We start from the raw sequence: 23,972 nt of genomic DNA on the forward strand, positions 1-23,972 counted from the left end.
GAGATGAGAAGCTTGATACATGCATCCTTCGCCGTTCCCTCCCATTACGCCCATGCGGTCGAGTTCAATAAAAAGAAGGGCCTTGCTAGCAGACCCCAAGCATGCAGATACTGACTTCAGACCCGTGACTGAGCCTCCAGGTAGTCTTGGTCGCTGGCATCCAGGACATCGTACTCTTCATCAGTCAGGAACCCGGTCTCGGTGTTGGTGTCGTCCAAGGTTAGAGTCTCGACGTCCTCAAGGATATCGTGCTCGGATGGATTGGACACGGAAGGGGCAGTCAAAGGAGCTTCAACCATTGCCTGGTGGGCGCTCCCGACCGGTGACTCCTTGTCCAGGGTAGGGAAGATCATTTGACTTCCCGTGCGTTCAGTGTCATCGACCGGAGCCGCCTCTGCCTGTTGCTCGGGCGCGCGAGGGGCCTCTCCTACTGGTTCCAGCTTGGTGGACGCGGCCATGGAGTCGCGTACCTGAACATCGCACCAGAGTCTATGACCGAAGGGCATGCCGTTGGCAAGCTTCAAGCGCCAATACGAGATGGCAGTACCGACCCGGCTCGGGGCCTTTAGAGTCACAGTGAAATCGGCGCTTTGGCCAGGCTCCAAAGGTTCGAGCAGCTGGTTGCTCTCCATAGCGGCGGAGACTGCATCAAGACTCATGGGGCGATTGGTATCGACATTAAACATGGAATCACCGCCCACAAAGCGCACACTACTTCCAGCGGGCCATGCAAGTGGTCCAGGGTTATAGAGTGTCCATGTTTGTTGAAATACCTTGTTCGGTAGCATGACGGTGCCGTCATGGACGGTGTCACGTATGAAGAAAGCTTGATAGCTGGAAGCCGGATCGGTAGTTGGCATCTCATACACCTTGGATTGCGCCTTTTCAGCCGCTCCTGGAGATGGTTCCACGACTTCCTTTTGCTTCACAGTTGCTTCTTCCTCGTGGTGTGGCGCCTCTGAAGACTTCCCAGCTTCGGCTGGGATATTGGCTTGTGCCGAGGTAGATCTGTTGACTTGGTCACCTGTAAGGATGACAGGGCCACCGAACCCGTTCTCAGTCACGGAATTGCTGATAGTAACGCCGCGTACCGGTGTCTTGAGCATCAGCAATGGGTGGGTGCGGTTATGGGGGTTGGTCGGTAGGGCTTCACATTTGGCGCAGAAATCAGTATCATGGCACACAGAGCACTTGTACCGGACTCCAGTTATGTAGCGGGGGAACGGCTTGTCTTTGCACAATGGTCCGTCGCAGTAGATGCCATAGTGGACCTCATGATGCTGTATTGGCTCGGAGATGGCCTCATAGAGGGGAGCGAAGCGATGGCCTGGGTGGGTTTGCGCGGCGTTGCCAACACACTCTGAGCAGTAGTCCCAGTCGGGGCAGGTCAGACACTTGTGGCGAACACCGACGATACGCTGACAGTATATATTAGTCCCCGAGCAAACCTCAATTCAACAACGGATGGATCATACCTTTTCACAACCGTCACAGATCGCTGCATGCTGGTGATGGCGGCCAGGGCTGCAACGGGACTGCACGAGGCTCTTCAGGCAGAAGTCTCGATCATGAAGGAGCGAGAAGTGATGAGCCGGATGATGGCCGTGTGCGTCTTTCAAAAGGCAGGTGATGCAAAGATCATAGTCTTCGCAGTCAGTGCATGTGACCATCTTAGTCTCCTCGAAATCTACCGAGAGTGAGCAACAACGGAAACCTCATGTGTGACAACAGGCAACGCACCCTTGAGACAAGAGTTGCAGATCCGCTCCGCAGTTTGAAGTGGGTACTTTTCAGCTGTAGCTGGAGTAGGCTCTTGGACCTCTTCGGGAGCAGGAGTAGGCTTTTGGACCTCTTCGGGAGCCAGCTCAGGTAGAGTTTCAGACCCCGTCTTGGACTGTCTCGGTTCCTCAACCTTGCGAGGAGCCACTCGTTCAGTAGTGCTGTTAGTGACAATGCCATCTTCGACAATACGCTTGATCAACCAGTGATCTTCAGATTGACACGAGACGCCCGAGTTTACACATTGAGAGCATAGATCGAAATCACCGTCTTCACAGATGCTGCAATGGTAGTGTTCATTGGGAATAGAACGTCCGCAGTTGTTGCAGTCAATGCAGAATACACCGGTTGGGGACCTGTGCGAGACGATGGGCACATCGACGTTATCTGTGTTAAGGACAAAGTCTCTATAGCCAGGCTGAGCGGGTGCCGTGTTGTCCTTTGTCCACTGAGCAGACTGGGGACCAACTGAAGCAGGTTTCTCGAGGGCACCTAGCAGGTCAGGCACCGATTCCGAAGAGCCAGAGGGTACTACTTCGGCACCCATCACAGGTGGGGGGGAACTCAGGACAGTCTCCAGGTAGCTGTATCTTGCTGGGCCCTGTTCCTCCGGAGCATTCTCGGAAAGAGAAGGCTGCGCAACAGGCTCGTTCACTTCGTTGACCAATGTCGCTCTGATACGCAGCTTCAACTTAGCTTTAGCAGCACGGTAGAGTTGCTTGTAGACTGCGAGATTCTCGCTGTCTAAGCGGACATAGCAACCGGCGCTGTCAGAGTAGCGTTCAAAGATGATGTTACTATCGGGTGGGACGCCAATGAGTTGACGGAGCTAGGTCACGCGAGCTCGGTTAGCATCATACAAAAACAAAATCAGGATAGCAATTCTATTCAGCGTATTCTCATGATATAATGAAGTAAAGTAATAGAACAGAATTTATGGCTAAACAGGATAGAGAGCTTGCCAACGGTGGTTGGCAAGGACTCCAGGGTGCTTGATGGGGAGTGGTTCAAGCTCCGACCGGAGCTAACTAGGGTGGAGACCATCTACATACCTTCTGAGGAAGAACCCGAGCACCCAGTTCTCTCAGGGGAACCTTGAAGCGTCTAGTGCTGTCGTTGTAGAGAACTTTGATTGTGATTAGGGTTTCAGGACCGACTGGACTAGCCGGGGGGATGGGGGTGGCCATGGTGTAGACTGAAGATGAAGGTGACGAAGGTGAACTAGAGATAAGGCACTAGTCACCTACGTAAGAGATGATGAGCAGGAAGCGAAGACAGAAAGTATGCGAGAAGCAAGATGATGAAAGAAAAGGTTAAGAGATTGATGAGGATGATTAAAAAGTACAATGGATGAAGTCAGATATGATGTACTGAATAAATAGATTAGAGGTAGAGGTAGAGGGAAGAGGGAAGAGACGAGAGAGAGGGAGCTGGTAATAAAGCAAGAGGTAAAGGTAAGGTATGGCAGAAGGCTGCCTGGGGCTACGTAACAACCTGAGAGGTCGGCCAGAGTCTAAAGGTGCGGAGGCGGAAGGTCATCTGCTGCTCCCGTCTCCATTCGGCTTTCTGGGGGAAAGGCTTTACTTTACAATCATGGTTCATAGTTCAATGAGAATGAGGCGGTGAAGCTCACATCGTATCCCCTATCATCATTGGTACTATCCGTACTACCCTAGGTACTTTGCATCCTTGCAGGGAACACCATTAGATCCCATTGGTATTATCATCATCGTCATCATTACTGTATACTTAGAGAGGTATCTAGGGTATTTCAATTATTTCAGTGTCTTCTAAGGATGATGCGTGATGCTCATTTGAAGATATGGACGTGCTCCTGTACTATGTTACATACATCTCGCCAATCCTTCAGATTAATGACAACTCATCCAACGATCGCACCGCATCCTTTCTACAGTCATAGAGGACAAGAAGAAGCTGATCACACGGGTTGTTTTCCATCATATTTGAATTTAAAGGCCACGCCACAACTTAAACACCATTCCTAAATGCTTGAGCGCAGCGAACGGCGGAACAAAGCACGGACAACAATGCAGGTAAAAGACAAGAGTAGGAATATCGAAAAACCCATGCAGGTCAAAGTGTGGAAACAAGTAAATATTTGAATTTTTCCAGGGTCCGCCTTTCGAGGAATATGGAGATAAGGAAAATGTCAACATTCCGCGAAGAAAGGATGGAACAGCACCGGGAAGGGGGAAATCAATGCCACATCGCTTTCCAGATAATAGCAGGAAAAAATGGGTAAGAACATGAGAGCTTCCAGCCAACAAAAGTTGGCACAGCAATGAAGAGAAGACAGTCGCTAAGGATGCAAAGGGTGGCTTATCTAATAACAACCCATAAGACAGCTCAAGGAAACAGCATCATGGACAATCCCATCAGACAGGAAGCATGAAGATGGGACAGAAAACAGTAAAGTGAAATGGGGGAGATGGGAAATCGGTTGGCAATGGACAAAAACTCCTATAGTCGACATCATAAGTTTTGGGAATTACCGATTGCGTCGCATCACAGTGAGACTAAAGCGCAGGGCGAGAAATGTATGGAAGGGAAAGTGTAAAACATAAACAAGCGAGGATAAAGAAGATGACAAGGTAAGAATACTTTAGATATCGAAATGTGAACGAAAGAAAAACATAGAAAATGCCTCTTTTGCCTTTTTTTTTTTTTTTTTTTTTATTGCGGAGCGTAGTATACACCACCCTGCGGCTGAGGATAATAGAAGGTTGTGCCTGGAGGAGTCATCATTCCACCTATGCCAATGACGCCACCAGGTCCCGGCGCAGAGGGCGTGGCATAGGATGCGTTAGGCCACATCTGCGTGGTGTCATAGAAATATACCGTGCCTCCTGCCTCGTGGGCTACTGTACCTGGTTGCGAAGGCTGCTCTGCGGATGAGGCGTGGGCTCCTGGAACCACATATGGGGCTTGCTGTCCCGCTGGGGGATAGGGCACGAGAGATGCTCCCGGCATGCCGGCTGCGTTGAACGGCGGAAACTCTGTTCCAGACACTGGATAGAATACTGTACCGGGGGGATAAGCGGCAGGATAAAATGGCTGGGCTTGTTGGAAGCCATATGGCTGGAAAGGTTGAGCATGGATTGCTCGCTCGGGTATGTGTGATGAAGGCGTCCCAGCTGCATGGGCAGATTGAACATCAGCACCATAGCCGGGCCCATTGATAGGCATAGGAACCTGGTGTTGGAACGGTTGTTCCTGCTGTGGTTGGGGGGCATTAAAGGAGAATCTTGCAGGAGTCTCTATATCGGCGACAGAAACCGCTTTCTGAGGACGCGGCTGATGCATTGGAATGGGAGCCGGACGGCTCTCGCGGTACGAGGGCTGTTGGGGCTGGGGTTGAGGCATAGGTTGTGGCAGTGACGCGGGAACAACGGCTGCGGGACCAGTAGCAGCGGCTGCTGGTGGCACGCCGCCTAATGGCCTGGAAGGTGGAGGCAGACGGACGATTGGCTTCCCATTCTCGGTCGTAACCACCGTATGTCTTGACAATACGGACGCAGCCGGCGAGGGGTATCCATCATGAGAAGCTGGCTTTCCCATCGACGATCTTCGGCTAGCGGTGACGCTTGGGGTGTAGACGGAGCCTGCATAAAAACTCGGACGGCGTCCGCCATAAAACCCACCCCGGCCCCTGCCACGGTAACCCTGCTGATTTGGCCTCAGCGCTCGGGGAATAAAGATGAACGAGCGCTCTGTCGAGGGGAATATGTATCTAGGAGACTGTCCAGGTAACGATATGCGAACGGGCTTGTCTCGACGCAATGGGGGACGATGTTGAGGGAGACGAGTGTGTTGCTTTTTTGGAACGGCAGGGAAAGGTATGGGCCGAGCCATGCCCTGCAGAAACACTACAACAGGCACATTGCCGATCAGGGTGGTGCTCGAGAAAGACCTGTTCGGGGGCGTAGAACGAGGGGCCGTAGGGACAGGTTTTGGGGCAAAGTCCGACATGGATTCTGGTACGGCAGAGGGCTTGTTGGTGGGTTCATCGCCTGCGACCGTCTCGTGCAGATCATGCGTCCACTGCCCTTCGCTAGCATCAGGTTTGGAGTGCCTTGGGTGTGGAACAATGGTTAGCTACAAGGAGCAGATAACAAGGGGGTTGGGGAAGGCTTACCTGCGAACATTTCCATCCACAATGAGGCCATAAGGTCTCGACTTTGATTTGCTGAACGGCCTGTGGCCATTCGGACCAGGCTCGGTGGAACGCTTATCGTGAAGGAAAAAGCGTCCTCGAGTAGGTACGAAGGCTGGATTCTCATCCCGCTCCTTTGCATACCGTTCGTGCTCGCGGCGTTTTCGCTCCGCAAAAGTCTCTCTCTTCGCTTCTGTAGGAGGTGCAGATGGTGTCCTTCCTGTCAGTGAACCAGACTCTCCCTTCATATCATCAAAGTGGATTTCTGCCACTTCACTTGCTTGATCAGACAGCGTCAATCCATTCATCATTGCCTCAGTATCTGACACAGCGGTATCTATGTGTCGTTTTCCGGGAGATGAGGAATGGCGTCGTCCAGACCGCTGGTTGATTTCAGGCACGAGACCGTTGACCTGAGGTCTGTTGGTTCTGTCCAAGTGCGGGGACGAAGAAGCCTCCCCGTCGCTCTCGTCGCTTCCCTCGCCATCAGCATCGTCGTCGTCGTCGTCGTCGTCATCATCATCATCACCGGGATGACTGATGACCGAGCCCTCGCTTAACGAATCATCCTCCAACTCCTCCTCTAGGGAACCTTCATCCTCGCCTTCCTCATCTCTTCTTCTCCTCCGACGACTAGCACCGATCTTGCGACGACGTGAAGCCATTTTTGGTTGGCGTAGGCGATGGCAAAAAAAGAAAAAAGTGAACACAGGATGCGATGTTTCTTCGTGTCACTGTGAATCTTGGGGGGGGGGGGAGAATTGAGGTAAGGATGAAGGATGCACCGACCAGGAACGAAGAGCGGCGAGACAACCGGATTGCAAGGACGGGGGGCGGGAATGATCAACAGAAGCGGCAAAAAGTCGAACACGTGTATGGAAAGACGGAAATGAACGTAGAAAGGTCGATGGGCGGATGAGAAGAAGATGCACCTCGATAACGAGGGCAAGGAGTGGTGGGACGGTTGGGCAGTCGAGGGAAATGCAACGAGACAAACACTATCAAAGTTGATCGCTTTTTAGCATGAGCCATGACATCTCTCCATCGATGTCAACTATCCAAATCCGGTTAGTGTCCCCCAAACCACCTCAAGCGAATCTAGAATTTATTACTAGCTTCAATAAATCCGACATATAGAATAATAGCCTTCGACGGTTAGACTCTCCTTAGGCTTTAGGCATAAGAATAGCTAATCACATTAGGTATAGCGATCAGATAAGCCAGAGTTATTGTCCATGTTAGTTGACGAAGACATATTAATACAACATCAAGGTTGAATGTTTGCTATGAGAAGTTTGATAATGTAAAGCCAGTGGATGGATTCTAGCCCAAAAGTGGTCATAGCTTGTTTATGCCTACCTTCCAGTGTCATGTTAATTGCAAAGTACAAACGCTCATGCTAACAGCAGTACAGTTGTCGAGTACAGAACAGTACATTATTCTGTTCACGATCATTCCAATCAATTTTTAATGCAATAAAGACAGTTTTAAATGACTTGCAAAGAAAAAGTGGTTGAACGTCAATCACCTGACTAAAAGCTTCAGTATAGCATATGAGAGAGCCATCCTGCTCCGTTTCTATATTGGAAAGTCTCAGTCAAAAGTGATTTTCTTTCCTTGGGGTTCGACAATAGCACCGCTAAGCTTCTGCACGGTTTCTTTGGCGTATCGTGAGTATTCAGGCTTGTTGTTTCTCTTGGGCTTCTCAGGATGTGACTGTTGCGGCCTGTCTCCGGTGGACTCCCGCTCAAGAGGCCCATCTTCCACTTCAGTAATGACCGATTCATCTTTCTTCTTGCCTTCCCCATCTTTACCAAACCGCTTCTTGTACCGTGTTGTCGCATCCTCCGCGAACTCCATGCGCATTCGTCGACCAAGAAGCTGGTTCACCCAAACCCTCCTCTGTCTGCGTTTCTTCGACTTCCTGCGCTTACCGGACTCTTCTTCTCCAGAGCCCTCATCGTCTTCCTCGTCTTCATCAATCATAACAAAGCCCTTCACCGCTGCTTCGGCGGCAGCAAGATCCTCAAACTCCACCCAAGCATAGCCCTTGCATTTTCCACTATCCTGAAACGTTGCCACATGTACATGTGCGACGGTACCGCATTGTCCAAAATGTTCCTCGAGAACCTCTTTTGTAACATCAAAGCCGAGATTGCCAACGAATATCCGTTTCGAAGGAGGTTTCGTAACTGTTGCCGCGGAATCCGACTCTGACTTTTTTGGTCTGCCGTCAAAGTTCTTCGCATCCTTGATCAACACACGGCGCCCAGATAGCAGCTGCTCGCTCAATCCTACTGCCTCCTTCACAGCCTTCTCGTTGGCAAGATCGATGTAAGCGAAACCCTTGTTCTGAGCCTTTCCAAACTTTTCCTGGCCCTTGGGCAGATGTATACGGGTGATTGTGGTATCCGCAAATGTGCAATTGCTTGTGAGAAACTTGCGCAGATCATCTTTGGTCACCGAAAAGGCCAGGTTTCCAATCCAGATGCCGTGGTCTGAACGTTTTTTGGGAGCCTCGTCTTCTTGCTTTTTGCTGGGCACAGCAGCCTCTTGCTTCGTTGTAGGATCAGTAGTAGGCTCAGCAACCTTCTTTTTGGCTTTGCGCAGAGCCTTTTTCGACGGAGGTTCAGGCGCGGACACATCGATTTCAATTTCAGGAACGTCTGTTAGCTTTCGCTTTTTTTGGCTACCTTCACCGAGGCCAGCCATGTTGGATAGAAATCAGGTTCCTCAATGACTCGAAAATCGTCGTTAGAAAATGGCCCACTTCATTAATAGATTAATGAGGCCGTAAAATAGCAATTCAGAATAGGAGCTTGTTTTGACTGGCCAAGGTAACCCAAGCGCATTCAACTATTGTCTTTGGTATGAATGGAGAGGATTGAAACTTTTTACGGCGGGCAAAAACACCCGCCGACGCAATAATCTTTCCAGTGTGAACGTCGGACTTGGCGACAGGTGACGAGCCATCAACACCACCGCTCGCTTTCAGAGCTCTCTTTGACACTCACCATTTCATCCCCAATCATCTATCTCTTTTCTGTGTTGTTCCTCTGAATACGCGTCTCCGCATCCATCTTGAATCGACATGTCACAGGAAAACGAGGATTCCCGCTCCGTGGCCGAGAGCCTGCCCGACGAATCGACCAGTGCCCCTGCGAAACAGTCGTATCGTTCTTTCAAGTAGGTCGTTCAATGCGCAGCTTTAGCAATGGGTATGTGAACTAATATGGCTCTCTCCTGGTCCTACAGAAAGAAGTATGCCAAACTCAAAGTCAAATTCGAGCTTGGGATGAAGGAGAGCGAGTCTCTGATCCGCGAAGAGTTGCGCATCGAAGATCTCTCAAAGAGAATTCAGGAGCAGAACGAGTAAGCGAAGATCTGCAGGTGTATGGGAAGACACAGGATTGTTGGAGACTAACTCTCCTGCCACAGCCAGCTTCTAGAGGTTCTCCTTGAATTTAATGAAAGCTTGCACATCCCAGCGGATCAGCGATTTGATCTCAGTGCGCCGGGAGACTCATCCTTCCTGCCCACGCCTGAACGATCGCCGATGTACGTCGACACCGCGACGGCAAAATCCATCTTGAAAGATGCGAAAGCACAGATGGATGCTGGCAGCATGACACTCGAAGCATATCGCACTCTGGAAGACGATATTAAACGAGGCAACGCATTTGCGCCGCGCATGCATTACACTGCCCTCCAAAAGGTGCCTCATACGGCGGTGCCGCCCCTAAGAGAGGATTCTTCTACAAATATAAGCCTGGAGGAGAAGCTTGGATATCTTACTCCGGAGCACGAAACCGAGTATTACTTGAGCATGGATGCAAAGCTCGGCGATGAAGCAGCTGCTCTCGAGCTTAGTCGCATTCCCGAAAAGCCATCCTTTGCTGAGCGGGAGAGGGAGTTGGCGCTACGAAACCCAGTCTCTGTCTACAACTGGCTCCGGCGCAATCAACCGCATATTTTCCTGCAGGATCATGAGAACGCGTCCGAGAAGTCAGGCTCTCGACCAATTAATGCGCGGGCGTCCAAAAGAGTAACCCAGCCACGCAAAGAGGAGGATGTTTACGACGAGGACGGCGTTTTAATGGATACCGGTCCCACTCCGGGTAGCACCAAAGGCAAGCGCAAGCGCGATGACGATACGGGCTATAGACCCAAGGGTGGCAGCAGCCGTCCCAGCAAGAAAAAGAAGGACGACACGAACTCAAATGCCAAGCGCACGTCGAAAAGGTCGTCAGGTGTGGGTGCCTGAAGACCTATTTGTCTCCTTTAAGCATTGATCTCCCTCTATGTACTAATTTATTTCTCGTTTCTCCTTCTGACGTCACGAACTATCTAGGGTGACACCGTAAGAGAAGCTGCCTGCAGAGGCTTGCCAGTACTGCCCTTAATTTCTTATGTTGATCCCTGTTTGACCGGCATGGCTGGCTCTCGCAAAGTGTGTCGTACTTTGACAAGCTTGAGAAAGGCTTGCCATTCAGCCATACTCCTTTACATCTTTTCATTGTCGTCATATCGTTCTATTTCACTTTTTCCCCCTCATAATGGACTGGCGAGAGCATTATGTGAACCATAAATGGAAAGGACTAATTAGATTCATGAATAACTACAATAAAAATCCACTAGGGCAACTGAACAGCTCCCTATATTTCTCTCCTCTTTATATCAAAGCATGCCAAAATTGTATGGGTTTCTCAATTACTTCTGACTCTCTACTGTGTGTATAAGATTCTATCTATTTTCACGTGCTGTTTGCACCAAGTTTGTCCTGTTTGCTCTTGAACAATTCGATTGCGGAATCTTCTGCTCTTGGAAGTTGAACACAACTTTCCAGGTCAACTTCAGCTCGATAATCGTTTCTGTATTCATCGGCCAAAGATTACCTTTGGTAATAATTTCCCTTCAAAATGGCCATCACGATTCTGCCTCCCGTTGTGCAGGATGTCGATTCTCCCCACCCAGATTCAGACTTCGATTCAATGTCGATAGACTCAGACGGAGGAGTTGACTTGACTTCAAGAGGAGGCTCTCGACCAAGCAAACGGCCCCGCTTAGTGGAAGGGACAAAGATTGGCGCAGGAATTGTGACACCGGGTGAAGTGGTGACGGATGATCCACAATGGATGAGGTTGGTCTTTACCCACGTTTAAGCTGTGATGTTCTGCGCATTTCAGATTGCTTCCACAGGCGGTCCAGGATTGTTACTGATCGAATCGCAGAGGTCACGGTACCTACTCGAATCCACTCTCGACTTCTATCATTGCCACTGTTGCTGGCACTGTACAGAAAACGAACAAACTGCTCTCCGTTCAGCCGCTGCGGGCTCGATATATCCCAGAAATCGGTGATCTGGTTGTTGGACGCATTGTGGAGGTTCAGTCAAGACGATGGAAGGTCGATATTGCCGCTCCTCTTCTAGCACAACTACCCCTCTCCGCCATCAACCTGCCTGGAGGCATCCTCCGTCGACGGACAAGCGCGGATGAGCTGCAGATTCGAACCTTCTTCAGCGAAGGGGATCTGGTGGTTGCAGAAGTTCAGAGCGTGCATTCTGACGGCTCAGCCTCATTGCATACGCGATCGCTGAAATACGGCAAGCTTAGAAATGGCGTATTCCTCGCTGTTGCGGGAACCGGTGGTAGCGGAGCTTCGAGTTCGACAGTGAAGGGAGGCCCTGGAGCGGGAACTGCCTCTGCAGGGTTGCTAGGCACCTCAGGCACGGGTGGTGTGGTTCGCGCCCGGAGACAACAGTGGACAGTCAACACGGCGAACGGAGGCGGCGAGGTGAACATTATCCTCGGGGTGAATGGTTACATCTGGATCGCGAAGCACGCCGACGGCGCGGCCGCCGCGTCCTCTACGACGGAGAATGTATCCATCACCCGTATGGAGGAGATGGTATCAAGCTCTATCTATTCCAGCCAGAACGACGAGATTCCACCGCAGACACGGCGCGAGATTGCACGCCTGGCGCAATGTATTCGCGTGCTGGTTCAAGGCGGAGTACGTGTGGATGAGGAAACTGTCATGAGAGCATACGATGCCAGCTTACAGGTCGATCTCGAAGTCGGTGATGATGAGGATGAGGACGAGCGGAGAAGAGAAGGAAGGGAGTATCTCGAGGGCACCAAAGCTTCAGGGATCCTAGCTTTGGCGACGGTAGCACGATGACGAGAATAATGGTGCTTTCCAGGGGCCCAGGAGGCATACATGATAGATACCCTTTCATGAATAATTCGGTATATTACGATTCCCTATTCGCAACCTACTGTGGGAGAGGCCCCAGCTGCATAGCCTTAGTAACCAAGGAACACAATCGACTATTGAAATACCCTTAGACAACAGCAAGCTGCAGGGTACTTGCATACCAGTCTGGCCTGAAATGATCACCAATCGATGCCTTATTTACTACTCTCTATAACGGTAGATCTGTAACCACTCAAAGGTTGTCTTTTAGTCATGCTCCATTCAATTGATAAGCGACCCCGCATCACGTGGCGATAAGGCCCTCGGCGATTGGCAAAAGAAAATGGAAATTGGAAGAGGAACAGAAGAAATGAGAAAGACTTGCAGAGACAGGACAGAAACTCCGCAGTGGTGGTTGAGGTTGAGGGGATAAAAGAAGAATAAGCATTCATTATTGGTGGAATCTCCAGTGGTTCAGTCCATGTGAAAGAATATTGGAGGGTAAACAAACTGCACGAACCTGGCTGATGGGGCTCAAGCATGGGCTGGCTGTTACGTATTATCGTTCTTCCCGTCCTGTTCATAAAAAGCGAGGGTTTGCCGTTGACGTCTTCCTCTGTCTTTCATCCTTTTCCATCGTAGGCATCAACTCAGCCTTCAAACAGACGCTTTCCAGCCCTTATTCTGCTGTAGAGTTCTTTCTCCAGTCTTATCATGTCCATCGTCTTTGTGAAAACATTCTTTCTGCCGACACTCTCCATACCCTAGTATTGAGATATCCACGCCCCCCCTGATCATTGTGACCCTTATCCGTAACAATTACTTGATTATCGACCTCATCCTCTATCTATACTTACCTCTCCTCTATCTCGTTTTCTACGAATCTCTCACCATGCCTGACCTACGCCGTCAGATCTTTGAGAGCGGCAAGACTATGTCCCGCAAGGCCGCTTCTCGCGAAGGCTCTCGCCGTCCCTCTCGCGCGGCCTCTGCTCAAAGTTCGAAACAGTCGTCTCGCAACGTGAGCAGGCATCCATCCGATGAAGAGGATGAAGGTAATCTCAGCGACGACACTGCATATAGGTGAGCTTCTTTCCCTCGCTTTCCTCTCCCAACTTTTCCCTTTTTTTCCTTTTCGAGGGTCCTTGAGGGCGGGATGACGTAATTGTTCGTGGTAATCCAATTATAACTAATCATGTTGGCATTTTTCACAGCCTCGGTTCCCTGGATGACGTGGGTGACATTATTCCAGATGCTGGTACAAACGCCAACTGGCCTGAAGAGCTTGAGGATGTCGTTGAAGATATCCTGGATCGCAAACGGAGCAGCGTCCTGGCCCGAGAAGAGGCCTATGCTGCTTTTTGCCGTCTCGCCAAATCTCATTACATTGAGGATCGTATCCGCACTCGTGTCCTTGACCTCGTGAGTGCTTTTGCCAAGAGTATCAAATTTGAAAGCAGCGTGCGAGAGACAACCTTAGCGCTTCGCGCATTGAGTCTTCTTACCATCACCGCCTTTGACAATACCATCTACGAAAATGTAGAACCGCTGCTGACCCGCACGATCCGCGACTCGACTTCTCCTGTGATCAAAGCTGCCGCAATCCATTGCCTGGGGGTATGTACCAGCTTTGGTGGTGCTGGCGAAGACAGCATTGTCGATCAGATGACCTTCTTCCTGGACATTGCTGCCTCCGATGGCCATTCAATCGATGCGGCTGACGACGGGGCCACTGTCACGGCCGCTCTGCAGGAATGGGGCTACCTCGCGACAGAAATCGAGGACTTGGAGGCCGAAAGCGAAGAGGCGGTCCAGATTTTCATGGATCAACTTAATAGCAACGATCCGGCCCGGCAGATTGCCGCTGGCGAGAATATCGCCCTGCTGTACGAGAAGAGCTACACACCGCAAGAGGACGACGACGACGAAGACGAGGAAGTCAAATCCGACGAGGAGGAGTTTATGGGGGCCAGGGACCGGGACGGGCCAAAACTCGTCAAACGCTACAATGCGTACCACAACACCCATGAGTTGGAACAGCAACTCCAATCCTTGGCCACCGTGCACAAAAAGCACATCAGCAAGCGAGACAAGAAGAACCTGCACAGCAATTTCGCCTCCATCTTGACGACTGTGGAGAATCCCCGACGCGGCCCCATGTACAACAAGGCGATCGATCAAGATTCGAATCGGCAGTACGGGAGCAAAGTCCGCGTGAAGATCGGAAGAGAAGGGGTCATGAGCATTGACCGTTGGTGGAAGTGGATTCGACTGAACTCTCTCCGACGAGTTCTCCAGGGAGGATTCGCGGTACACTACTTTGAGGGCAACCGCGCCGTCCTGGACAGTCTGCCGTTGATGGTGCGGGCACCGCCATCCGAGCGTACAAGCGCCAGAAAATCAACAAGGCCCCGCAATAATCACCGATGGGCTGTTCATGATCAGTCAGACGAGGACTGAGTTACGTGAATCTCCCGGGTCAAATTTGTCCGGAAATGTTGAGATTGCCGCAATATATCCCAATAGCAGCCTTGGGATTCAGCTGTATATAACGCTCAAGCGAATGATGTGACACCGACAATGATCTGATATTGACGACTAGCAACGAAATGGACACGATATGTTTTTGTGCAGTTTAAATGAAACTACTGTTGCTTGCCACTACATCAAATTCCCCACAGTAATAACCGCTATGAGCGGAGGTCGATTGGCAGCTGGATAGTCGTAAGCATAAGCTTGACTAGGCTTATGCATTGTATTTCTGCTCCTTGTGATTTATATAGAGGTAATAATAGTAGTAGAGGGCGAGATTGTCAGCAACTCTAAATTATTATCTCTATAGACAAGCCCTCTATCTACGACATGTATGTCTATACAGGATTATAGACGAAATAAACATACACATGGGAACTTTAACTACGCCTCGAATACGGGCACCACACCTGTCCAGGTTCCCCGGGCCCGTTCCTCCCAGTAGCCATCCTTGCCCGGCTTCAGGGCCCAGACATCCTCCGCATCTTCATCCGCATCCACCCGCTTGAACCAGCGCGGCGTCCAGCTCTCGCCCGCCGCCTCCATCTCGCGCCGCCGCGCCCGTTGCGCTTCCTCCAGCTGCACCTTGACTTGCTCCGCACGGTCCACATCCCCGTCCTCCAGCGCCCGCTGATCCGGCCGCAGCCGCGAGTCCGTCACCGGCAGTCGCTTCTCCTCGATGGGCGTGATCTCGTTCAGAGTTGCCGCGAATGCCGTCAGACCGTAGTGTTTGGGCGCGTTGGGCACAAGGGGCCCGGCCTTCCAGATCACCGTGCCCGTGGCGGATCCGTTCTTGGTGAGCTGCAGCGACGATGTCCAGGTGCCTGTCAGCCCTAGCGGCAGCTCGTTGTTGTACGGATCGACTGCCTTAGTGATGACCTCCTCGCTGCGGCCCGAGAACATGCCGCCGGCCTTGAAGGTCGAAACGCTCTTCTGGCCCGTCGTCTCGTTCAGCACTGGCATCTCACCGACCGGTTCAACGTATTTCTCGCCGGCGATGATGTTGCGCAGGAACGACGAGGCCGCGGACCAGCTGAAATGCTCACCGGTCGTGTGCAGAGTCAGCCGGAACTTCCCCTCCGTGATGATCTCCGCGGATTTACCCCAGAATTTCTGCGTCGGCATCGGCGATTGGGCTAGACTCCAGTCCTTGCTGTCTGCCTGATACGCTAGCTGCACGGGACGGTGCGAGACCTTCTCCGCAATGAATCGGAATCCAAGATCCTCCCGCACCAGCTCGTAGGTCTCTCCCAGCATGGGGTTAAAGGGTTTCCGAATGGCTCGCTCTCGCACGCGGTTGCTTGACAGCGAAGATATTGCAAAGGCTGTCACGTACATGAGCCGCTCCAAACTGTCAGCAGCCTTTGCCGCCTGGTCAAGCAGAGTGGAGTATTCGAGCACCTCGGCGGCGCGTTGCAGTAGTGAGAGCGGCTCATTGGAGGACACGGGCATCGAGATCTGTGACAGGTCTTTACCCACATTTTTGCGGAGGAAACCGATCAGACTAGGGGGCATGACTGTGGGGGCAGCGATATTGCCGCGGCGACGTACAGGGCTCAGAGGCAAAGGCGACAGCGATTTGGGGCGCGATGGGAACAAGGATGAGTCCTTCTCTCCACCATGGGGCGTAACGGGCTCCGCCGCTTCTTCCTCGCTGTCTGATGGGGCGTCATCTGCGACGACTTCGTCCTCAGTCTGCCGGGCGGTATCACCCGCTCCTTCATCGTCACTGTCTCCCTTGATGGTCAGCAATGGCGACGTGTTTCCTCCATCAACAGCGTCAAAGAATTCCTGCGACATCTCCGACTCCATGCTCAGCCGAGACTGCGCCGTCATTCCAGGCGGATGCCGACGATGTCGGCTCTCGGCGATCAAAGCCGAAAATTCACTGACTACATGATCCAGATCTCTCAGGAGAGCCATCAAATGGTCATGGATTTCTTCCGCCTGATCCGGATGGCTGGCAATGCTGCTGGGTTTCCGGTCGCCTGCAAGGGACGCCGCATCTGCCGCGGGCGATGGGACCGCCAGCTGTGAGCTTGCGGCGATCGTCGTCGTCGTCGTCGTCGTCGTCGCGGTGGAGCGCTTGGCTGTTTGATTGGAATTTGAACTGGGTTTCCGTTTCCAGAATGGACGCCGTTCGCGCGCCTCGAAGTAGTCCTCACCGTTGGCTTCCGGGTGGGGACTGGGGGAGCGACCCCGGGGCCGCTCGTAAGGAGTCAGAGCCGACGAATTATTCAAGTATTTTGGATCGGTGTCTCTGGCCAGTCGACGCACTGCATCCCGGGACCCCGATACCTTGCTGACCAGATGCTCCACCTGCATCCATTCGCGTTCCTCCGCGGCATTTGTGAGGAAGCGCTGGGAAGGCACGCGAAGCAGCACCTCGGGCGCGTGAGAGTCCTCGGCGGACGCCTTCGAGGAGGCCTTCTCTAACGCACGCTTCCAGGCAATGAAATCCTGGTCATTGCTGGCCCGCAAGTGCCAAACCTCTGTGCCCGAATCGATGGAAATTTCACGCGACTTTTCATTGCAAGCGACGGCAGCCAGCGAAAGAGGAATTGAGCCACGTAGCGCGGATGAATTGCGATCGTGATAGTAGGAGAGAGTCGACGAGGTGAAGTCCAACGAAAAGTATCGCCTTGCCCAACCCTGGTGGCGTTTCCTGCGGCGCTTGTGCAAAAGTCCAGTATGGGTCGTCCCGGAGGTCGTGCTGACGGCTTGAGATGGCGCTTTAGAAAGGATGCTGTTACCTCGGTTTCGCGCCGTTGCGTTGGCATTCTCAGCAAACTCTACCTCGCGAGCGAGCTGCGTTGTCGAGTGGTTCGTAGGGCCCGAATGTGTAGGATAAGTGAGCAGCACCAGGGTGACCGTTTTGGAGATTTGCTTGGAGAAGGTGTTGTCAAAGACCAGCGCGTAGTTCCCACCCTCATTGTGAGGTACATCGTAGGTACCCTTGACGATCTTGTCCGCTTCGCACTTGCCAATCCATCGGACCTGCTTGAGGCCGATACTGGTCAGCTTTTCAATGACCGAGGTTCGCGAACCAGCGGCAGCAGCGGCCGACGGTAAGTTCTCGCTCGAATCGGTACTGTGATAGTCGCCGGCAGGATGATTGGTAGAACTGAGGACACCGGAATGGCCGGGATGCTTGAAGATGCCAAAGTTGAGGGATTTCTTGTGCGGCTGGATGCTCCAGGAGATGGTATGGTCGGGCTTGACATTGACCCATCGGACGAAGTAGGACTGAGCGGGAGGATTCACATCAGCATGTGCGATAGAACTCGACCGGTAGATTTCTTTTATTGTATGTATCGCAATGAAAAAGAGACACTAATTGATACATGAAGCCTCCTCCTTACCTTGCTGTGGATCTCCAACTCCTCCATGGCAGCCATGACTGCGGGGGGTAATCAGGGTTGTCGGACTGTAGACAGAGAAGGTCGATCACGGTTAAAGACAATTCAGAACATCAATTCTCACAAGAAAGCAATCAATGATGTTTTAGGAAACGATGAAGAGCAAAGCAGATGGTGTTGATAGATAAACAGCAGTCTGCTGGGGAGGAGGAGGAGGAGGAGGATGATGATGCGGAGAACGAATTCGGCCGCTGACCTCAGCCACTAATGCATTCATTCCATTGTTCTCCGGGTGTCAGCTTTGTACGGTCTGACGTTTGCGCAGACGGCAGTGAGCAAGAAAGAAAAAGGGGAGTAAGGCAGCCCCCACCCCCAAAATAATTCATCGAGCTGGGAATAAAGAGCAAAACATGGGGCATTCTATTCGTTGAATCAGACTTTCGTTGAGGCTTCCGAGGATGATCAATCAGACCGAGGACACATCTCCACATGAAGCTGCACATGGGACGGAGGCACGATAGAGGAAAGTGTTGCGACATGGGAGCATTGTTGCTTACTGGTTGAAGAATAGTCAAGTCCGTGCAGATCAAGAATGCTTCATTGTACCAATGATTTTGTATGCAGCCTGGCTTAACGGAGCACGTACAAGAATAAAATAGTACGGAGTACAACATCACAGATGAGCATCTCCAAGAAGTAGTGCAAAGAAAGGCCAGAATATCATCAGAAACGAGAGGGTTCAATTTAGAAGCCAAACCATAAACCATGCCAAAAATGCTAATTTTCTGCCCACGGCTATGGAGTCACAGACGCGCAAGAAATCCACCATCGCACAGGAATGAACCATCATGATATTACAAGTACACAGGGAGGGAAATGTGGAAGATGAGAGAATATACGATAACGGGAATATAGGAAACACCCAGTCCGCCCTCTATGATCACCAAATGAGATCATCATCGCTTGCCGGCCTGCATATTGGTAAACAGTAGCTTGAACCCATTGCACAGCGCGCGCATGTCCGGGTACGGATTACGCTGCAACTCATAGCCTTGAGGGATGACCTTGACCGGCCAGCTGTGTAGCTGGGCATTCTCACCGGCCTTGAAACACAGCTGAAAGTATCCTGGGTGCTTGGGATCGATACAGAAGGCATATGCGGATCGCCTGGGGTTCGCCTTGGTATAGGTGTTCAACCAAGAGTCTGGTCCGTCCCGTCAGTACTGCATTACAACTTTCGAAAGAGAAACAGAGGGGAAAAAAAAAGAAAAGTAAAGAAAAGAAACAACTTACAGGTGGCATCCTTGCTGCCTTCCTGGTACTTCTCATGCAGCATCATCTCGTCCACCTTCTTGGCCATCGCCTTGACATGGTTGAAGATCAGGTCGTCCAAGTCGCTGTAGGTGTAACGACCACCAACCTTCAGCGTACGACCTACAGAGAACTCATTCTCCTTGTCGAGTTCCAGGACATCAATATGCTGGAAGATACCGTCGGCCACCTTCCAGGTGACGGCCAGATGGTCCGGTCCTTTAGACGATGGTCGGATCACCACATCACCCCGGCTCTGTGATCCCAGGAACTCTTCCGCCTGTGTGGAGTTGAACGGTCGGAACAGAGGATGCTTGATGACACGCATGACGCGCCCGCCACTCTGCGTCTTCTCCTGCAGCATCTCCCGGTCCTTTGCCTCCTGTCGATCGTCCCATTCCCCACGCATATGGTCGCGAGGTCTGGGCGTTGGTCGACTGACTTGCTCCTCGCGTAGCGAAACATTGCACAAGAAGTTCTTCTTGTTTAAGAACAGCACCTTGGCTGGAAGCGTCTGGTGTAGTGAGTAGAGAGCCCGTACGGGGATGTCGTAGCGATCGGTAAGCTCCGACTCTGGCACCAGCACGTCAACGCCGCAATCGAGCTTGCCGTCAATGTGGTCATCCGTGATGCGCTTGATCGAGATGGGGACTACCATGCCCTCGGCCAGGGTGTCCGACGTCTCGCCCGTGAGCATGGTGAAAACATCGTCAGTGCTCAGCAAGGCGAATTGCTTGCGCAGTTCTTCATACGGCTGTTGCAACTCGGCCCGGATCGTTTCCAGCGTCGCTCGCTTCCGCTGGTTGAGGTTCTTTTCCAGCTGTTCCGCATACTCTTCCAGGATTAGGTCGTTGACCCTGTCCTGCGCTTCATCCCGGAAGAGCTTCCGGACGATAGCGCCAGGTCCATTCTCATCGGTTTCTGCCTTGATGTCTTCCTCGTCCAGTTCCAAGGCATCAGCTGCCATCTTCCGCGCAATATCGTAGTCTTCCGGGTGCACTCGGGTGTTATCCAACGGATCAGCATCCGGGTCGGCATTTTCGAAGTCAATGAAGAGGAAGCTGGCGCAATTGTTCCAGACTTTCACGCCCATGGCCGGATACTGCGCATTTACACCCAGTAGCTCAACCCGATTATTGACCACACCGCCGTTCATGTTGACGATCTTGAGTAGATGGGCAGCCTTGCGGGGGCCAAGACCGCAGACATAGGGGAGAAGGTTTGCTGTCGCAGGATCGGTGACGGCCTCGTTGATATCAACCCCCACCAAGTTGACCATATCAACCAAAGCGGTCTCCAGCTGTTTCAGGAGCAGCTCCTGAGCAACCAATTGCTGGCCTCGCTTGAACTGAATGGAAACGATATCCCGGCCTAGCGAGGCGTACTCCTTCAGAGGGCTCTGAAGATACTTGGCCAATGCGACACAATAATGCGTCAAGGGACCGAAGCTGGGATGATCCTTCTTCGCCCGCTCACTATGCTGGTAGAGCCGCGCCACTTCGTCATTCACAATCACCACCTCCAAGGGGTCGCTGATTTCTTCGTCCCGTTCATCGGTGTATGTAGCGCCGCGAAGATCCTTCTTCTCGACCAATTCGGTCAGAAGCTTGTACAGCTTACGGGTTTCCGGGGACATGCCCGAGACACCGATGACGTCCGGTCGGCGGCGCTCCAGCAGCTCGATCAAGGCCTCGACATCTTTACCGTCGGGAATGCTGCGATCTCGGTCACCAATTGACAAGTCGACAAACTTGCCGTTTTCCAACACGCGACCGTCCTCTTCGACGTACGCCCAGTGGATGGGGTCGCGTCCGACAATGCCGGTACCAGTAGACATGGCCAGGACCCGAGGAACGGTGCCCAGAACCATGCCCTTGGGCTTATAAGGAGCCTGATCCAAGCGCTGAGAGAAAGCTTCACGACACTCCTTCGCCACGTGATTCTCGCACTCCTGACGGATATTTTCCTTGACGCTGCGATTGATCAAACGCTCCAGCTTGCCCAGCGCCATGTCCAGGACTTCACGGCGGGTACGATTCCAAGCATCGGCGATTTCACTGTAGTTATCCGATTCAATATCCGGGTAGAGGCGCTGCCGGAAGTGATCGAAATTCTCAAATCGAACCTTGACTTCCACCAGACCCTCTTCTTCAGCCTTTAGCATCCGAAGATAAAGTTCGGGCTGACGCGCGATGTCACTGAGCTGCTGATTTCTCAGGTACTTGAATTCGTAGTAAGGGTGCTGTTCGTCAATCCTCCGGAGACCCTTTTCAGTCCGGAAGCAATCGACTGCGCCGTTCATGTAGTATGCTTGCCGGATCACCTTGCGCATCTTAGGACTCATCACGATCTCCTCCGCAAACAAGGCCTTGGCGGCTTTGAGCACATGGGAAGCATTGGAGAAGTCGTTGTCAATGAAGCTATCAGCCATCTCCTCCGGGCGCTCGGCCGGATCCTCAGTGTACTGGCGACGGCCCTCCTTCAGCGCATTCTGCGCGAAAGCATCGGCGGTGATGCCAAACGCGCGAACAAGACCGTAAGCCTTGCCATTGCGGACACGCTCAAAGAAGGACCTGCCAGTCGCCTTGCGCCGATGCGTATCGCCGTTGGCCTCCCCATTCATCAAGTTAATATCGCGCAACTGCGAGGCATACTGAAAATGAACGTAGTCCTGCACATCCTGGAGTTCTTCCATGGTAACGGCCGTAGATAGCATGTCCTGCACGACACTATCGTTCACGTTGAATAAGCTCTGCAGATTGTCGTATGTCTTCTGGATTGTATTGCGCTTCTCAACCAATGCTCTAAATTTGAGATCGTGGTCAAAGATGTCCCAGAGATCCGTCATGTTCAAAAGCTTCTCGGCCTTGATGGTGTACTGAGACGTGTCCCCATCAGCAGGCGCACCAGCCACAGGAACCTTGGTCGCGTGAATCATATAGTCCTTGCGATGCTGGAAAATGAAAGGAACCTCCCAGTCGTCGGTCACGAGGAACTCTAGCACTTTGGCTACGGACCGCTGGAACGGTTCTCTCAATTCGGGCTCGATGCGCTTCTTGAGAAGCATGAGATTTGCGATCCAGGCTGCCTCTTCGCGGAACTGCTCTTCCGTCAGAACGAGGTTGCGATACGGTTTGCGGGCAAGCTGATGACGCTCGGGCTCGTCCAACAAGCGAATCTGGTTGTCCTCTTCTGTCAACATCCTCTCTGCCAATTGCGACGGCTCGAAAACATCCTTTAGATCCAGATGCTTCTCCTGGTCCTCCTCTTGCTCCTCCTCTTGTTCTTCCATTTCAAGGGCGAACAGGTATTCGTTTCCATCGCCGAACGCTGCGCGCATATCTTCGAGGGCATTCTCGTCCAAGCCGGCTGCGTCGGTGGCCCCGAGACCGGTGACGCCCCTCTTCGCCGGACGGGCAATCTCCAGATCCTCTCGTTCCCGCTCTAGCTCATCATCCGTGAAGACGTCTTCCTCGATAAAGTCCTTCATCTCATCGTGCATAGGTCTTCGATGGCTCGGTCTGCCATAGTCGCCTGCCGCCTCCTCGTCTTCATCCGAATTGAAAATATCGTCGATGCCTTGAGACGCTTGCCGATGGTCTTTGTGACCACGCTTGAGACGTTTGAATTTGGACTGCATTGCATTGAAAAGGTTTTTGGTCAGCCTCCTGAATTGCTCTAGTGGGGAGTTAGGAAGTCTGTCTCGCATACCTCTGTAGCTGCGGCGGACTGAAAAGCAGGATTCAACTCTCCGATGAGCTCAAGATCTTCCTCATCGAGATGCTCATCTTCGCGCTCACGCTCCTCTCGACGCCGCTTCCGCTTCTCGCGCCTGCGCTCGGCGCGTTCTTCGATCTCTTCGTCCTCATCGACAATAAAACCCTCGCGGATCTAACAAGTGAGAAAAAAGGTCAGTTTCTGCTTTGATTTTTTTTTCTTGCTCTTGATTGCGCTCCAAAGACAGGAGTAACATACTGCACGAGCTGCCTCCTCGTCATCATCGTCCTCCTCTTCCTCTTCACTCGAGTCATTATAGTGATTCATGGTGCCAGCACCCTCATGAACTTCGCCGTCGTAGTCTTCCTCCTGTTCCTCCTCATTCTCGTTCTCCTCATCGTCCAGCACAGCCTCACCTTCTACGAAATCGCGAGCGCTCATTGTGTCTGGACGGAAAGATTTCCTAGAGCGTAGAGAAGGAAAGACCGGAGGATTGAAATGTAAAATCTAATGAGAGGAAGGAGAAAATGGTAAGGGAAAGTAGAAGAAGCGATGAACAAGAAGAATGAACACACGAGAAAGGACACCAGACAGTGGCTGGGTATGGGAAATAAGATGGAGATGGAAAACTAGAACGGAGTACGGAGTATGCTGCTGCTCCTCTCCTTCAGTAGCGCCTCCGTCGCCCATCAGAGAGACTTCGACGACAAAAGCCAGCAACTTGTGGCTCTGTTCTGCCACCGCCTTCCAACTTGTAGTGGAGCCTTGTGGCTTGACGGTCCATCACGTGTGGACCTGTGGCTAACCCAAGCGCCTAGTCTGTTTTGGGACTGTCCTTTCTTGGCATTCTGGCAGACAGGTGGCTCAAATCAGGTGACACTCGCCAACTGGACAGGCTCTTT

At 52.0% G+C, this 23,972-nt stretch overlaps 8 protein-coding genes across 8 annotated transcripts; 3 read left to right on the forward strand and 5 right to left on the reverse strand.

Annotated features, from left to right (window-relative positions):
- Positions 1-116: 116 nt before the first annotated feature.
- Positions 117-2,966, reverse strand: AFUA_3G05820 (ZZ type zinc finger domain protein; the record flags this gene model as incomplete). Its single annotated transcript, XM_749929.1, has 4 exons — positions 117-1,418; positions 1,476-1,687; positions 1,741-2,608; positions 2,832-2,966. 4 exons carry the CDS (start codon positions 2,964-2,966, stop codon positions 117-119), a joined length of 2,517 nt encoding a protein of 838 aa, XP_755022.1.
- A 477-nt stretch (positions 2,967-3,443) lies between these two features.
- AFUA_3G05830 (uncharacterized protein) lies at positions 3,444-7,258 on the reverse strand. Its single transcript, XM_749928.2, has 2 exons — positions 5,936-7,258; positions 3,444-5,872 (listed from the first exon to the last, which is right to left on the reverse strand). Exons 1-2 carry the CDS (start codon positions 6,616-6,618, stop codon positions 4,474-4,476), a joined length of 2,082 nt encoding a protein of 693 aa, XP_755021.1. The 5' UTR covers positions 6,619-7,258; the 3' UTR covers positions 3,444-4,473.
- An 86-nt stretch (positions 7,259-7,344) lies between these two features.
- On the reverse strand, positions 7,345-8,827 carry AFUA_3G05840 (putative RNA binding protein Rnp24). Its single transcript, XM_749927.2, has one exon. The coding sequence runs from the start codon at positions 8,663-8,665 to the stop codon at positions 7,547-7,549; it is 1,119 nt and encodes a 372-aa protein (XP_755020.1). The 5' UTR covers positions 8,666-8,827; the 3' UTR covers positions 7,345-7,546.
- Positions 8,828-8,895: 68 nt separating this feature from the next.
- On the forward strand, positions 8,896-10,612 carry AFUA_3G05850 (uncharacterized protein). Its single transcript, XM_749926.2, has 3 exons — positions 8,896-9,139; positions 9,209-9,325; positions 9,392-10,612. The coding sequence occupies exons 1-3, from the start codon at positions 9,045-9,047 to the stop codon at positions 10,215-10,217; spliced, it is 1,038 nt and encodes a 345-aa protein (XP_755019.2). The 5' UTR covers positions 8,896-9,044; the 3' UTR covers positions 10,218-10,612.
- A 151-nt stretch (positions 10,613-10,763) lies between these two features.
- On the forward strand, positions 10,764-12,381 carry AFUA_3G05860 (exosome non-catalytic core subunit RRP4). Its single transcript, XM_749925.2, has 2 exons — positions 10,764-11,093; positions 11,185-12,381. The coding sequence occupies exons 1-2, from the start codon at positions 10,873-10,875 to the stop codon at positions 12,134-12,136; spliced, it is 1,173 nt and encodes a 390-aa protein (XP_755018.1). The 5' UTR covers positions 10,764-10,872; the 3' UTR covers positions 12,137-12,381.
- Positions 12,382-12,544: 163 nt separating this feature from the next.
- On the forward strand, positions 12,545-14,816 carry AFUA_3G05870 (IFRD domain-containing protein). Its single transcript, XM_749924.2, has 2 exons — positions 12,545-13,234; positions 13,366-14,816. The coding sequence occupies exons 1-2, from the start codon at positions 13,044-13,046 to the stop codon at positions 14,609-14,611; spliced, it is 1,437 nt and encodes a 478-aa protein (XP_755017.1). The 5' UTR covers positions 12,545-13,043; the 3' UTR covers positions 14,612-14,816.
- Positions 14,817-14,945: 129 nt separating this feature from the next.
- AFUA_3G05880 (oxysterol-binding protein related protein OSH3) lies at positions 14,946-18,269 on the reverse strand. The gene is made up of 2 exons (XM_749923.3): positions 18,046-18,269; positions 14,946-17,929 (listed from the first exon to the last, which is right to left on the reverse strand). Exons 1-2 carry the CDS (start codon positions 18,079-18,081, stop codon positions 15,068-15,070), a joined length of 2,898 nt encoding a protein of 965 aa, XP_755016.2. The 5' UTR covers positions 18,082-18,269; the 3' UTR covers positions 14,946-15,067.
- A 338-nt stretch (positions 18,270-18,607) lies between these two features.
- Positions 18,608-23,776, reverse strand: spt6 (chromatin-remodeling histone chaperone SPT6). The gene is made up of 4 exons (XM_749922.2): positions 23,329-23,776; positions 23,065-23,244; positions 19,336-22,987; positions 18,608-19,246 (listed from the first exon to the last, which is right to left on the reverse strand). The coding sequence occupies exons 1-4, from the start codon at positions 23,509-23,511 to the stop codon at positions 18,999-19,001; spliced, it is 4,263 nt and encodes a 1,420-aa protein (XP_755015.1). The 5' UTR covers positions 23,512-23,776; the 3' UTR covers positions 18,608-18,998.
- Between the last annotated feature and the right edge of the window lie 196 nt (positions 23,777-23,972).

The sequence above is a fragment of the Aspergillus fumigatus genome, chromosome 3 (genome assembly GCF_000002655.1).
Source record: "Aspergillus fumigatus Af293 chromosome 3, whole genome shotgun sequence".
Lineage (NCBI taxonomy): Eukaryota > Fungi > Ascomycota > Eurotiomycetes > Eurotiales > Aspergillaceae > Aspergillus > Aspergillus fumigatus.